This window comes from Morchella importuna, assembly GCF_003444635.1.
Source record: "Morchella importuna strain M04M26 chromosome Unknown Morimp01GS011, whole genome shotgun sequence".
In the NCBI taxonomy this organism is placed as follows: Eukaryota; Fungi; Ascomycota; class Pezizomycetes; order Pezizales; family Morchellaceae; genus Morchella; species Morchella importuna.
In genome coordinates, this window is record NW_025763408.1 from 824,787 (window position 1) to 840,670 (window position 15,884).

Sequence of the window (15,884 nt, forward strand, 5' to 3'; positions counted from 1 at the left end):
CATAAATCTCTAGAGATCATGCGGTTGGGAACGCCTTATTCTCAATGGAAACAAAATAGACCAGAGTCCTGTCGTAAATAATTATGTTGGAGACAACGAGGAAAGTAGACCGTGGTGAAGTGCAATTGACCACATGTATGCACTCCTCCTGTGGCGAGGAAGGAGATGTAGTCGTTTCTGACTCTTTGTAGCTATGTGGCTTTAATTCTCGCCGGTGTTCTGTAAAGGGAGCTGTACTGTTGGTTTAGGCGCCTCGACGCAGAGGGATGCGTATCTGAATTTCTGCAGCTGCTGCCAAACAATGATCATGTTGTAGACAGGGGAATTCTACTCGTGAGAAACCTCGATTGTGTACAGAGGTGTTAATTTGTTCTTCGCTTATGTGCTTTTTGAGACTACATGCACGGGCCAATTCCTGTGGGGTGTAGTACAAGATCCTGTGCGACACACAAAGTCACAACTCAATCTCTTGGAGCTCTACGTCATCCTCAAGGGGCTAGTATTAATTTCTTAATCTTTTTCCCCGCATATTTCGATATCCATTGATATCTTGTCTCGACCGTTGAAATGTTGGATATCCGGGGACGTATCAAATTGAAACTATCACAGTTTTCTAGGGCGCTGACAAGAAGTGCTTTTTTTAGGCCGAGGAGATATTCCGTTTTGTAAGCGGAATCCTGGGGGGAGTTGCAGAGGGAAGAATAGATTGCTGACATGCAGTTATCAGTACATATAAACGGGGATTAATAAGAATCAGACAGGACGCAAGAATGGGGATTGGTCAAACAGCCAGCGGGCCCAAACTCAGACTTCGGATAGAGTTACGATGGGCCAATCGAGGAGAAGAATTTGAATATGGTTTTAGAACGCCTTCGTTTGATAGCTCATATACTGCGGTGATGCGCCAAAGACAAGGGTGTCGTAGTATCTTGTTGGAACTAACATGATGGGTTTTTAGAGACCGGTTGGAATAGTGAGTCTGGGCCAAAAGCGTCAAGATGGGTATTAAGCATCGATCAGGCTTTCAACTATCACCTCAAGCATTACTACATGTACATATAGCTTCTGACATTTCATAGATGAAAGGCTTGATAAATCAGATATAACTGCGGCCTGTATATAGAAACATGGTTCATATTGCTAGAAGAGTTTCGGTCGATGTGCTTCTTCCAGCACAAAATCAGCGGTCTTTTACTGCCTTATCGATCCTTAGGCTCGTTATTAAGTACATACCCTTTACTGCCAGTTCTGATTGGCCAAGCGATGTAAAGCTTTTACCGCCAAGCACGTAACACTAAGCGCATATCATGCCTAGTAAGCTTTAAAGCAGAAATTCTGACTGCGTACATAATGATGATTAACATATTTCTGGCACTGCACGTGGTGGTGGTGACGAAGCCTTGAGTGCACGTGTAACCACCGTGAGGATACATGTATGTAGTGAAACAACTACATACAGGCCTACGTGCATGTTCAATCAGCGAAAGTAGATCTTGTTGGTTTCTTCGTTAATATATGGTACATATGTATCCCCTGATTTATTTTCCTTCTCCGCGCACTGATTACAATCCTTATCAGCACTCAGTCCATCCACCACACTGGGCGCCTAAGGATATGTCAATATACATAACTTCAATGTCAACCATGGACATGAAACCGCATGCAATTAATGAATTAAACAAAAACAAAAAGACATGAAACCGCTGTCTTAGCTTATCTGTGGAGGTGACAGCCGTTGAGACAACCAAGAATTCGGGATACAACATTGACAGTGTAAGCTGATCAACGGTTATCCCTCGTTTTAATGTATGGGCCCGGGGTAAAAAAAAAAAAAAAATGTGGATATAATTATTTAAGTTATGATCGATGAGCCGGTAAATTTCTGTCCGTGGAACTCTGCTTGGTTTCACATTCCGCATTACTGCACTTTGGACAAAGGGTATTGGAGGTGCACCAACAAAGAAGTAATAGCCACATCCGCTTCCGGAGGCCACCAGCGGAGACATATTGAACTAGTTCCAGATATAAGGAAGGGGGAATGCCCACCGGCCACTGTGCGATATTGTCAGACAGGCAATTAAAGTATTCATGATGGCAGCAGCAAAAACACCCCTCGAAGATATTGTGGAGAGTTTGGGGCCGAGACTAAGCTCTAAAGGTCAAACCTACCTCATCTCTGATACCAAAACCTTCTCTGAGACGTTCACTTCCTGGTCCGACTTCAACAAGAAGGTGCCTTCTGCAGTCATCAAGATCCACACAGTGGGCGATGCACTCGAAACTGTCACTCGCCCCTCTCCATCATACCAGAAACTGATGCTAACCCCGGAGTAGGTTCTCTGGTTAACCTCAAACTCAGTCCCTTTTGTTATCAAAGCAGGTGGTCATGGCAACTTCTGCACTATCGGGAAGGAAGGAGTAATTATCGATCTTTCCAACATGAAGAGAGTCACCCTCCACGAAGACAGTGTTACTGTAGAAGCTGGTATTCTGACGGATGAGTTGATCTCCACCCTATACCCACAAGGACGTTGTGTTGGTATGTATCACGAACTCTTCTTGTATTTCGATGTAAGCTAAGTTAATCGCCCTATAGTTTCCGGTGGCTGTGGAGGAGTCGGGGTATCTGGCTCTTGTCTCGCAGGTGGTCTGGGACCCCTCATAGGCCTACATGGGCTCATAAGCGATAACATTCTGAGTGCTCGGGTAATCACTGCTGCTGGGGAGCTGATCGAAGTCTCGAAGACGAAGAACCCGGACCTTTTCTGGGCGTTGAGAGGGGCGGGGATGAGGTTTGGGTTTGTGGTTGAACTGACGTTTCGTACTTATCCGTTGTCGACGTTGGGCAGTGACGATGGAAGTATTTGGGAGATGACATTGATGTGGGGCGAGGAACAGCTCGAAGATCTGGTCGAGGCTCTAAATGGGCTAGGCTGGACAAAGGGGGAGGCGATGGGATATTTTGGTTTTGTGCATGTGAAGGAGAAGGAGAGTGATAAAGTAGCCTCCCTGGCCACCCTTGTTCTTTATACCTTTTGAATAGTATGCTGACCGGATCTAGATTTCACCAGTATGCCTGGCGATACTCCATTATTTCGGCCCAACTTCAGCCGCTGAAGAATATTTCAAACCTCTTCTTTCTCTGAGTCCATTTCATGCCCTCAGCCCCCCGCCCCAAGCACAACCGGTTCGCATCCCCTATAACCTCATTAACGCCCTACAAGTCCCGAGCCAAAAGCACGGCGGGTTCAAGTCGCTGTTCGGAGTGGGTGTGCAAAGATTAAGTGTCCCGGGTATGCGTAAGATCTGGGACAGGTATACCCAGTTCGTAAGCACAAACCCCGACGCTTACCAGAGCGCAGTCCTCGTGGAGTTGTTCTCGGTGGAAAAGGTTCGGGAAGTCGGGAGAAAGGACGACACGGCGTTCCCGCATAGGGATGTCAACATATGGGCGTAAGTTCCTATTAATCCTCGCTTTTCTGTTACTCAATATATTCTAATAAGATTCTCCGGGTCAGATTGCCACAGCTATGGTACAATGATCCCAGCACTGAGCCAGCTGCTACAAAGTTCGGGAACGAGGTCCGGAAAATGTTACAAGATGAGGACTTTGGTAGTGGTGGTAAAGTCAAGGCCTATGTGAACTTTAATAGAGGGGATGAAAGTATTATCGACACATACGGAAGTAAGGAAAGGGTAGCACGATTGCAGGAACTGAAGAAAGAGTGGGACCCAAGGTCCCTCTTCGGAGATTTGGTTCCGTCGTTGAAATAGTTATATGATGTAGTGTTGACCGATAAAATAGTGCAGATATCTCTAGCATATGAAGGATGAATTTATGCAGGGTGCGTAGCTCTGTATCAATGGTGGTTTCTTGAGTCGAAGAATGTCTTTTTTTGCCTCGTGATACGCATTCAGATATCTAGGAAGCAAGCTCCTCCATACGGCCTGGGTATAATTGCGAGTTTGATGTGAACAAGGTACTGTAGCGGGTCAGATTGAGCGATTGACTCCTACCGGCCGTGCTAGGATCGAAGATGCCTATATAGTTGTGATTTTCTTTATTCAAATGCAGCTACTTAATTCCCGTGTTTGGATTAAAGACATTTTTAACGAGATGGACCTTTCTTTTTCTTTCTTTTTTTAAGAAAATATACCAGTTGTATTTTCCCATATGCATGTATTATATTCGGCATGTATAGTTCTAGGCCATAAGTCATGGGAAGGCACCAAAAATGCCACTTTTCAACATAGTCCTCGACCACCAATTATCTTGAATTATTTCTGAGAATTGGAGGACTATATATTTTGCATATGAATAATCGCTCTATCAACTGAAAATTATAATATTACACTTCTAGCATGAGTTGTGTTGGTTTTGTTACGTTGAGTTGCAAAGAAACACATATTTGTATGGAATGTAACTGAATCTTCAAGTTGCTCTACTTCTAGCTCATATAACTTCTTCCACATTTGACTTCAGAGAGTGCCCTTTTGAATTTATTAAATTTGAGAGCCAGTATTCTATCCCCTCAAGCCTTGTTTATTATTGATGGCAATTGTGTTGTGGGTGGTTGTTGCATTTAGACGAATTTTGGTGTGGTTTGGTTGCCTTCCCATGACTTATGGCATCGCGCTGTACATGTAGTTGTGGTACGGTCTCACCTAACCGATCAAGAGCCAAAAGCTAGGTGTCGTTTGCACGTTTTATTTAGTTTTCGAAGGTTAATTAAGATGGGAGGAATGATACTACTATAGGAGGGTTAATCGAACGAGTAGTAAAACTGATTCGTGATGTTGGGGACGCTTGGATTTAGCTGACCAATCCAACTTTAGTTAGCACGATGCAGATAATTAACATTCGCGTTGTGAAGTCCCTGTCCGCACCCCTGTCCGCACGTCCGCACGTGCGTTACAACGCGTCAATCAGGAAACCAACGACGACGTCAAAGTAACTAATAGGCCATCATCATCGTCATCATCCTAGTAACGAATTTCAGCAATCTTCCAAACCTCCAACGCCCTGCCGAGATGAGCAAATCAGACGGTGAAGACTTTGGCTTGTCTAGCGATGATGAGGCGGAATTGGCCGAGCTTGCATCAACTATTGAGGGAAACCTAACTGCTAATCAAAAGCGCCCCATTGAGCTTGAGCTTACGGAGCTACCATCCTCCAAAAAGATTAAACAAACATACCCAACTACATCTCCCCTCGCGAGAAAGGTGCTTCAGCGGATCTGGAGATACCCAGCATTTCGTTTGAAGCAGGAAGAAGTTATATCAAGATTGATTGCCGGCGGGAGTGCAGTCGTTGTGTTCCCCACGGGAGGTGGAAAGAGTTTGGTTTATCAAGTTCCAGCTCTGGCACTTGATGAATATGAAGACAATCAAGGGGGAGAAGTCAAAAGTGGCTTGACGCTAGTGATCAGCCCATTGATTGCATTGATGAAGGTTTGTTGCCTGATATCTCGTAGGGTGTTTGCTAACTCAGAAAAGCACCGATGTCAATTGATTGTTAGAGGGACACATTGCTGACTTATATATGCCCAATGATAGGACCAGGTTGACGCTTTAAAAGCCAGGGGTGTCAAAGCAGCGGCTATCGATTCCTCACAAACCCGGGAGTCTGTCCTGGAAACCTATGACCTTCTCCGAAGGGGTGAACTAAAGCTCCTGTAGGTGCACCTATAACATTGCCTATATCTCTGCTTATCACACCCACGTTAGATATTGCGCCCCAGAGAGGCTCAATAACGAAGGTTTCGTAGCCACAATTAAACATCTTCGGATTCGACTTATTGCCGTGGACGAAGCACATTGCATCTCCGAATGGGGACAAGCGTTCCGCCCTGATTACCTCAAAGGTTTGGAAATATTATTTATGGTGATCAATTTCGGCCGCTAATGTACCTGATTTTTAGTTGCACGATTTGTGAAAGAAATTGAGGCAGAAAGGGTCTTATGTTTGACCGCTACAGTGAGTTGTTAAATTGGACTTGAGATAATTTTATATGTTGTAGCTTGCTGATCCGGATACCATCAAGGCTACACCGCGTGTTGCTGCAGATATTTGTAAAGGATTTGATATCCCGGAAGATGGATTATTTAGGACTACTACCTATAGAGAGAAGTAAGTCTTGATGCTTAACATATATTCTGTGCTCTTTGAAGGTGGCTGCTAAGCTTTAATAGTCTTGAGCTATTGGCAGAGTCTTTTGGGACAGTTGAAGCGAAAATGCCTAAACTCAAACAATTCCTGAAGGAAAATCCTGGTTCAACCATCGTCTATGTGACCAGTCAGGATGTATGTTTTGAGAGGCCGCTATTATCAAAATTAGGTTATTGCTGACATATTTGAAACAGCAAACGCAAGAGATTTCTAAAGAGTTAGTGGAGAGTGGTATCCCCAGTTTGGCATATCATGCCGGCATGGAGGCGAAACAGCGATTAGTGGTCCAGGAGAAATTCATGACTCAAAAAAACATGACGGTATTCGAACGGAATAAATCCTACCTTAGATGCTGATATTCTAATCTTTCGCAACGCTCTAGATTGTCGCCACAATTGCGTTTGGTATGGGCATTGATAAAGCGGATATCCGAAACATTGTTCATTACGACTTCCCGCGTAGTTTAGAAGGATATAGTCAAGAAATCGGACGTGCAGGGCGTGATAACCTGCCTGGTAAATGCGCACTTTACCTCTGCGGCCGTGATTGGCAGAAACGAGAGACATTCTGCCGAGCTGATCTGCCTAGTAAGAAGAGCATCCATGGTCTTCTGCACGAGCTCTTCAATCGCAACGCTACAGCGGGAAAAGACGATGTCATAGAGGCAAGTCTTTATCAACAAAGTAAAACATGGGATATTAAGGTAAGACGCTTCGGGTTTTGCTGAGTTACAATGTTCTGACTTTAAAAAGATGACTACCCTAGGCCTGCTTTATTCCCAACTAGAACTTCGTTTCGAGCTTCTGAGGGCAATTACACCCAAGTACTCCAAGTATACCTATAAACCTTCCCCCCGCTACCACCGAGCCGTGTCAGAAGACTGTTTACTTGGCACTGCTATAATCACCACCTCTGGCGGCGGCAAAACCATGAGGTTTGTGGACGTCGACTTGATCAGTAAGCACTTTGGATGCCCCCGTGAGGAGGTTGTTCGCAAGCTTCAGGGCTGGAGTGATAAAGGTTACATCGAACTTAAGCCCACCGGCGTAGTAAACAGATACCGCGTAATGAGGCCATTTCCGAGGCAAAAGGAAGATCGGGAGTCTTTGATTAGCTCTATATACCAGCAAATGGAACATCGAGAAATGGAGGACCTAAGAAGAAGTCAAGAGGTCATTAACCTCATTACTGGCCGGAAGTGCTTCGCTGCTGCCCTTGCCGACCATTTCGGGGATAAGATTCCCGGCGGTATATGTGCCAAATGCCAGTGGTGCAAATCTGGAGTGAAGGTGGAGATAGATGAATATAACAGACTTATGGACATACCAATTGATCAAAATAAGATAAAGGCGGTATTGGCAGCCACGGCCACCAGGGATGATCCGCGGTTTTTAGCTAAGATTGCGTTTGGGATATCAAGCCCGAGAGTAGTGACGGAGAGCTGCGGGTCCAGAAACCCGGTGTTTGGAAGTATGGCGGATTGTAATTTCGAAGTGAGTTTATTCATTCATTGAAGTAGAACATGCGCTGATGAGTTGATATAGAAACTGGTTGAGGCCTTTTCTAAGTATTGTAGCGAAGCGGCGATATGAGATGGATTAGGCTAAGGGAGAACAGTTTTAGCAAATACTTTCGCATGAAGATCGAGATACAAGGCTACATGTAGGCAGTTCCAAGAAATCCGGAGGAAGATGGACGTGAAGTCAGAAGAGATGAATAGCAAAACGATGTCGCAAACAATATCGTAGGATTGGATGGAAACTATAAGTCTAGAATCTACATCATTGTGACCGAAATTTAATCCCCGGCTTCCCGCACATCCCAGTCGATCATCGACAAAGAGACTTTAAACTTAAGGGGTCGCACGTATACTACATGTACTCTGTGCATTAGTGAACTTGGCATCCTTCCCACTTGTCGTACCCACAAGATCCATTCTCTCCCAGGTCTCACCTGCACTCACACCTATCTCTCATCTACCTACATTCACTCCTCTCACGTCTATTATTCCTATCCCTCCCAACAGCTTCGCACCTCCACTCTTAACCTCACTACTCACCTTCACCCCAACACCCGCTCCCAACATCCACTCCCGACCACACACATCTTTGGTCATTTAACAACGCAGTAACTCCATACCACGGCCACTTCTCTTAACCTTCACCCACCACCAATCCTCATTCACAACCCACCGACAAAAGCCTAACACGATCAGAAGGTTATTATCCATTTCATTTATCTCAACTCGTAAGAATAAATGAGTCCAACTTCCTACAGGTCAAGAAAGAATTCCAGCAGGACTAGTCAGACTCGTAAAGAAAGACTCTAGCACAACTCTGAACGTAAAAACAAAAAAGCTTTAACGAGGATGGAGGAGTAAGTTCCCGAAACAGTAGTTATTTAGTTTTGAATACTACTAATATAGATAGCAGCCATCGTTGTAAATGGGGCAAATATGGCTGCAAGTTCTCAATAAAGCTGCCATGCCCCGATGGTACTGATCTGGTCGGTCATCAGGCTTCTTGTGAGTACAAGTGTAACGGGATTGTTGATCGCACCTGTCAGATCGTGAGCGAATTTCAGGAAAGTAATGGTCAAACAATACCCAATATCGGGAAAATTTTGAATCCCGGATGCATCCATAAAATGAAACCTGTTGAGACCCTAGCCACTGGTCTCACTCTACGGTTTATGCCGCCAAGACCGGTTATTTTCAAGGGGCAACAGTGCTGGAAAAATGGACCACCTCCCCCGGGTGACTTCCTGGAAGCACTACTCAACGCGCAAGATCATGTATATTTCCTATCACTTTGGTCTTGCCAACCGCGCTAACCTATTTTAGATTCTTATTCAGAGGGTTCCTAGTGATGCGGAATTCGTGACTGTTGCTCGGCAGTTGATATTTGGAGACCACCTTGTTCAAAACGTGCAATCAATTCACAACATTCATGCTTCAACTCCCCCTTCTGGCACAACCCAGATCGAGTATACAATGGTTATTCCGCCTCAGCTAGGAAAGGTGTGCTCAGCTGTCCATTCTTATACCTTTCTCGATGCCACTCCGAAATATTCGTTCACTGATCTCCGCGTTGGTATATTTGCGTAATTCTGGTCAAGATTAGTGGAGTAAACTTACTAACAAAACATAGAGGGGGGACTTCCAATAATGGCTTTGCACGAGGGCACTATCCGCAACTTGTGGATGCTCTGGCCTCCTACTGAGTCTAACGAGAAAGTCTTTTATCGCCCCCGGAAGTCCACAGATGACCTCAACGATGAGCAACCAGGTCCCATCTTCCGCCGTATCGCGCCAGCTCTCACCAATGGAAGGATGGTTATCGTCAAACCCGGCGAAACAATCTTCGTCCCCGCCGGTTGGATCTTTGCTACTCTCACTCTTGAAGGTGGTTACCTCCCAAAGCTTCTTTTGGTAACAAAGGAAAACCTCAACACAACAATCTCTTGTTTGAGACACCGTGTTAATGCTGGTTATCCCTTGGTGGAGGTTGAGAGATCGGTCAATGATATCCTTGATTACATTAATCCTATCTTGAATATTAAAACTTCAAAGGCCGTGAAGGAGGTTGTAAGAGTCTGGGAGGAGCTTAATAAAATCATCGACATTGCCGCTGTTGAGCATGAATATGTGTGGAGTAGCGATTTGAAGCATCGCTGCGCACGTATTTACAAGGAACGTGTACTCCACTATCTCAGGTAAGACAAATATATTTCATCGAAATCTTATGCTGAACGCACTACTAATATTCGTGTAAATAGTCAACTGAGTGCATGATTCATAACGATACCGACAGAAGACGCAGCAGCCCTGCAGTAACTGGCGATGGAAGGAGTCGTGGCGGAAATGGAAGACCTTACGCAGGTTTAGCAACTGTTGGAAACGAATCATTACAACGAACATCTCGAGATAGGAAGATCTTTTGAGGGAGTCCTTTTTTTTTTTTATCTATATCCTTTTTTTTTAATCTATATCCTTATATAGTTTTAAAATTAGAATTTGTTTCCACTATAAAAACGCCAGATGAACATGATAATCTTTGAAGTGTTTTGAAAGATGTGACAAATTTTTAAATCATATTTACTTGATTCACTCTAGATATAATCCGCGCTTTGAGAAACTTATATGCACCCTCCCAAAACAAAACAAAAAAAACTTCCCACGAACATTCCTGGAATTGAATCATGAATACTCACTCGGCCTTGGCATCCCAAAAACGTTTGTACTGGGCCTACACAAAACAACGTCACATTCATTTAACGAAAGCACATAACATATTACATACTCTAACCTCAATAAATATATCCCATTCCTATAGAGAGTAAATATATGCCGAGGTATAAGATGTCCTCAATTTTTACGGAACCAAAATAAGTTGAAAAGGTTCCATCTCACACGGCGTTCATGTTTTTAGAGCGCACTTCTATACCTAAGCCACTAAATAGACCTAGGCATCACATCGAGGAGAGACAGGAGCTGTAATAGAATATCTATAATTGTAGTCTGACCCGGAAGTCTGGATAGTAAGAATAAACCATAACATAAACAAGGTTTAGGTCAACCCTGGCCGGAACATACTAGTTCAATGAGCAAACGAGAGCACAGAACAAGGGAAATAAAACAATACAATACATCTCAATGTAGTAGCTCGACACGGACCAACATGTACTCCCTTCCCCGCCAAAGCAAGAAAAGAAAAAAGAAAAAAAGAGAGGGGGAGGGATAATATATCGAGTGATAAGCTGTGATCCGGTCGCAACTTTGAGAAGGACAAACCTTGAGAGGCCGTGTTACTTTGATGTTAGGTTACTGGCAGTACTGTACTACGTAGAAATGTAGTTTCTTGGGTGCTTGAAGATTAGGCCTCGGGAACGTCTTTCATACTGGGACGGTTTTGTTTCCCTTTTGTGCTGAGCCCGGAAGCTGGGGCGGAATTCTAGGTGCGCGATGCGGCTTGTCAACAGTGGGTTGGAGTGAGAGTAAGAGAAAAAGATTTGCATATAAGGGGATAGTAATAGAAAATCTATGTTGAAACGAAACGTTTGGTGGGGAGTCTTCTAAAGAAGAATAAACATAAGTGGAGGAATGTCCAAGGAGAAAAAAGAAAAACAGAAAGATTAAACCCAGGGAAAAAGCAGAGAAATAAATAGCGCACGAGGACGGCCAGTAACCTCTACCTCTAAGTCGCAATATTCATGGGATTACTCTCTCGGGGGAGGGAGTCTCTGGGTACCTCCTATCCTCCCTGGCACACACAGTGGAAACTTCTTAGTAGCCCTCACTCTCCACCAAGAGAAACAGCGCATAATAACAGAAACTAGCCGGCCACAAGCTGTAGCCCGAATATTAATTTTGAATAACTCAACCCCCGATTAAGCCCCCATCAAAACCATCCAAATATACAAGCCGCACCAAAAACCCGCCGCCCCGACTCACGCAACAGAGGTTCCCGCAGAAAGAAAGTCAAAAGCGAGCAACAATGGCTGAAAGTAAACGTATACCATCCAACCATCAAGACTGCTTATGAATTCCTTCCTCCGGACCTAAACGGGGCGTATATCGGCGGTGATGTGAAATTGATGGTAGTGGGTTGAGGTATGCTTTATCTAGGGGGTACTATCTTCATTGCTACTCTGAATGGTGGTCCCGGGGAGGATGGAGGATTGTGCGTCCCCTTATGTTTTTCAGATTTCTCAGATCGGAAGTTCGATGTCCCGCCCCGGGGGGGGGGGGGGGGTGGAGTCTTTGAAACTAGAGTTAGCGATTAGGAAGTAATGCCAACGTGAGGGGGAACGGGGAAAAGTAACCAAAAGAGGTGTAGCTGGCAAAATTGCCATTATGGTGAACCAATTGTACTCCATTTACTCCTACTCTTTACCGGCAGACAGCAGAAACATCGGAACAGCTGGCCCAGTAACGCGTACCTGGCTGGAGTTTATCTTCCAGCCTAATCATACTGGACGCCGTGACAACAGAGAGGTGATAGTGTGTCACCCCTCGGATATCAAAATCTCGTTCCTAGGAGGAGCCCCTCCTCGCCCAAGGTAGGTTCTCACAGATATCGAATAGTGCCGATTAATATGAGAGCCGCACAAAATCTAGCGCATTCCAGTAAGAAAATGGATATGCATGGATCTAACCCAAGACATGTCCGACACCGTCGAAGTTTTTACTCGGGAGTGGGGGCGGCGTGCCCGGCGTCCGATCTGATCTAAAGTCAACAGAACATTACTAACTAGACACGTCGATATCAGAAGACACACAAAAGCACCTCGAAAGAAAAAGTAGAGAGAAAAGTGAAACATGAGAGCTGTAATTTGGAATTGGGAGTAACCTCTTGAGGCTTTCTTGTGCGTGGGGGTTAAATCGTCAACATTCAACTTTCGCTTGGGGTTTCTACTGTTGGTCCGTGTGCGTGAGCGTCGCTCCTTGCTTCGGCGTCCTCGGTCAAGATTATAAGGGTAGCTGCTTGGTTCTGTAGGCCGGGTATAGGGGTGGAAGGGGAGATGGGCTCGTTTGATGTGATGGCCAGCGTCCGTGGGTATGAGTGCGGGGAAGGGGCAAGTTGGAGGGGTAGTGAGAAGGTGGTAAAGAGAGCATCAAATGTTTGAGTGTAGAGAGTGTTTGGGGAAATGGCCAGTGCTAAGCGATAATTCTGTAGCGTTTAAACTGATGATATTGTAAACCGGATTCCCTTGACTTGATGGTTGATGATACCCTCAAGTCTTCGCAGAATCAAGCCCTATTTATACATGTTGGAACCTATGCCAAGGCCCGCTTCCTAATACTAACTGATACAACGATAATAGAATAAGATAACGCTCCCGAAGATAACCCAGATAGAAAAGCGCCCCCGCATAGTCCCGTCCTCCATTCTAATTCCGACACGTAACCATGAACCTTGCAATTGCCAGTCATCGGGTTGTACCATACTATTATCCTAGACCTACTTCTCTAAGTAGAACAGCCTACAGCCGTAAGCCCCGCTTCCTATTCTATTTTGGGTGAGACACCCAACAGTAAGCGTGCCGTCATAATAGTATGGGCCTAGCGTGGTGACACCGCGTGCCCCCACACTACCCGATACCTTTCTATGCTTGCCCTTCCGTTACCCGACCGGCCTTGCATCACAACCCGTCACTCGTATTTCTCACTGTCCTAAGCCTGTAGAACAGTGCTTCCGTAGTTCCTGTAACACTACTCCCCCTTCCTAGACGTCGCCCTCGACCGTTAAAACCCTTTCTATGATAAAAACCCTGTGGGAAAAGTCGTAGAGTAGGGAAAGGTATCGAGCTTAGTCTCGCCTGTTCCGTTGTCGTTTATGAGCCCGGTCATTATCGATCGCTGGGCCTTGACTTCGCGTATGGGGTCGTATGTTCGAGGTTGGCTGGAAGTTCTTGTCTGCCAATGCCTCCTGTGGCTCGGGTGTTGCCAGTCGCTTTCGTGTATTCTGTTTTCGGGTGGGGTCTGGGTCCTCACGATAGGGTCGCAGCAACATCTCGTGAAAGACATCATGAACCTTCCATTCTACTGGAAGCTCCAGGCGGTAAGCCCGATTGCCCACCACTGCCGACACTGTGAATGGCCCTGTAAACTTGTCTGACCACTTGGAGTACCCTCCAAGGTTCCGAGTATCCAGCAAGACTCTCTGACCGATAGTGAACCGCTGTGCTGCCGGCCCTGGCTTTGATGCCATCCTGTCGAAAGTCTTCTGTAGCGTATCTCTCGCTAGTTCGTGAGTCGTGATGATCTCGTCCAAGTAGTTGTTGGTTTGGGGAAATAGCCAGTGCTAAGCGATAATTCTGTAGCGTTTAAACTGATGATATTGTAAACCGGATTCCCTTGACTTGATGGTTGATGATACCCTCAAGTCTTCGCAGAATCAAGCCCTATTTATACATGTTGGAACCTATGCCAAGGCCCGCTTTCTAATACTAACTGACACAACGATAATAGAATAAGATAATGCTCCCAAAGATAACCCAGATAGAAAAGCGCCCCCGCATAGTTCCGTTCTCCATTCTAATTCCGACACGTAACCATGAACCTTGCAATTGCCAGTCATCGGGCTGTACCATACTATTATCCTAGACCTACTTCTCTAAGTAGAACAGCCTACAGCCGTAAGCCCCGCTTCCTATTCTATTCCGGGTGAGACACCCAATAGTAAGCGTGCCGTCATAACAGTATAGTACTAGTGTGGTAATACCGCATGCCCCCACACTACCCGATACTTTTCTATGCTTGTCCTTCCGTTACCCGACCGTCCTCGCATCACAACCCGTCACTCGTATTCCTCACTGTCTTAAGTATTTAGAACAGTGTTCCGTAGTTCCTGTAACACTACTCCCCCTTCCTAGACGTCGCCCTCGACCGTTAAAACCCTTCTATGATAAAAACCCTGTGGGAAAAGTCATAGAGCAGGGAAAGGTATCGAGCTTAGTCTCGTCTGTTCCGTTGTCGTTTATGAGCCCGGTCATTATCGATCGCTGGGCCTTGACTTCGCGTATGGGGTCGTATGTTCGAGGTTGGCTGGAAGTTCTCGTCTGCCAATGCCTCCTGTGGCTCGGGTGTTGCCAGTCGCTTTCGTGTGTTCTGTTTTCTGGTGGGGTCTGGGTCCTCACGATAGGGTCGCAGCAACATCTCGTGAAAGACGTCATGGACCTTCCATTCTATCGGAAGCTCAAGGCGGTAAGCCCGATTGCCCACCACTGCCGACACTGTGAATGGTCCCGTGAACTTGTCTGACCACTTGGAGTACCCTCCAAGGTTCCGAGTATCCAGCAAGACTTTCTGACCGATAGTGAACCGCTGTGCTGCTGGTCCTGGCTTTGACGCCATCCTGTCGAAAGTTTTCTGTAGCGTATCTCTCGCTAACTCGTGAGCCGTAATGATCTCGTCCAGGTAGTTGTTTCCGTTGGCATCTAATCGTTCGATCTCTGCATCCGTAGGCCAGTCCGTTCGGGGGTGGAAGCCATAGTTGCAGTAGAACGGTGATTGTCCAGTCGACGTATGCTTCGCATTGTTGTAGGCGTATTCGCAGATAGGTAACAGGTCCTTCCATTTCTTGCCTGTTCCTGCCGTATATGCCCGAATATAACCTTCCATGTGTTGGTTGGTTCGTTCCGTCTGGCCGTCGGTTTGCGGGTGGAATGAAGTAGAGAGTCTCCTACGAACCCCCAATCTTTCCGTGATTGCCGTCCAGAATGCTGACACGAACTGTGTTCCTCTATCAGAGACGATGCTCCTAGGAAGTCCGTGGAAACGCCAGATGTCTTTGACAAATGCGTTAGCGGTCTGCTCCGCGTTGATCCCCGTCATTGGAATGAAGTGAGCCATCTTCGTAAAACGGTCCACGACTACCAATACGTTACGGAATCCTGATTTCTCCTTGGGCATTTCTACTACGAAATCCATTGAGATATCAGTCCAAGGTGTGGTGGCTAACTCTAGGGGTTGAGGGAGTGACAAGTGTCTCCGACGTTGCTTGGCTCTCTGGCATACATCGCAAGTCTTGACGAAGTTGGCTACATCCGTGGACATTCCTGGCCACCAGTAGTTCCTATCGATCAACTCAAGGGTTTTATCCCTCCCTAGATGCCCCGGTACGGGTCGATCATGATGTTCTTCAATGACTTGCTTGACCGCGTAGCCCGGTACTACCCATCGACCATCGTGGGTGGGGTCATTCGAATCGGG

At 45.8% G+C, this 15,884-nt stretch overlaps 4 protein-coding genes across 4 annotated transcripts; 3 read left to right on the forward strand and 1 right to left on the reverse strand.

The window, feature by feature from the left end:
* Positions 1 to 2,091: 2,091 nt before the first annotated feature.
* On the forward strand, positions 2,092 to 3,774 carry LAJ45_04621 (uncharacterized protein; the record flags this gene model as incomplete). The annotated part of the gene is made up of 5 exons (XM_046114198.1): positions 2,092 to 2,262; positions 2,335 to 2,539; positions 2,597 to 3,000; positions 3,062 to 3,453; positions 3,519 to 3,774. The coding sequence occupies 5 exons, from the start codon at positions 2,092 to 2,094 to the stop codon at positions 3,772 to 3,774; spliced, it is 1,428 nt and encodes a 475-aa protein (XP_045972720.1).
* Positions 3,775 to 5,031: 1,257 nt separating this feature from the next.
* On the forward strand, positions 5,032 to 7,761 carry LAJ45_04622 (uncharacterized protein; the record flags this gene model as incomplete). Its single annotated transcript, XM_046114199.1, has 10 exons — positions 5,032 to 5,451; positions 5,557 to 5,675; positions 5,728 to 5,864; positions 5,922 to 5,977; positions 6,045 to 6,130; positions 6,193 to 6,304; positions 6,364 to 6,489; positions 6,552 to 6,872; positions 6,922 to 7,662; positions 7,714 to 7,761. The coding sequence occupies 10 exons, from the start codon at positions 5,032 to 5,034 to the stop codon at positions 7,759 to 7,761; spliced, it is 2,166 nt and encodes a 721-aa protein (XP_045972721.1).
* Positions 7,762 to 8,537: 776 nt separating this feature from the next.
* LAJ45_04623 (uncharacterized protein) lies at positions 8,538 to 9,962 on the forward strand (the record flags this gene model as incomplete). Its single annotated transcript, XM_046114200.1, has 5 exons — positions 8,538 to 8,545; positions 8,602 to 8,962; positions 9,012 to 9,261; positions 9,319 to 9,883; positions 9,947 to 9,962. 5 exons carry the CDS (start codon positions 8,538 to 8,540, stop codon positions 9,960 to 9,962), a joined length of 1,200 nt encoding a protein of 399 aa, XP_045972722.1.
* Positions 9,963 to 13,479: 3,517 nt separating this feature from the next.
* On the reverse strand, positions 13,480 to 13,881 carry LAJ45_04624 (uncharacterized protein; the record flags this gene model as incomplete). The annotated part of the gene is made up of 1 exon (XM_046114201.1): positions 13,480 to 13,881. The coding sequence occupies one exon, from the start codon at positions 13,879 to 13,881 to the stop codon at positions 13,480 to 13,482; it is 402 nt and encodes a 133-aa protein (XP_045972723.1).
* Positions 13,882 to 15,884: the final 2,003 nt, after the last annotated feature.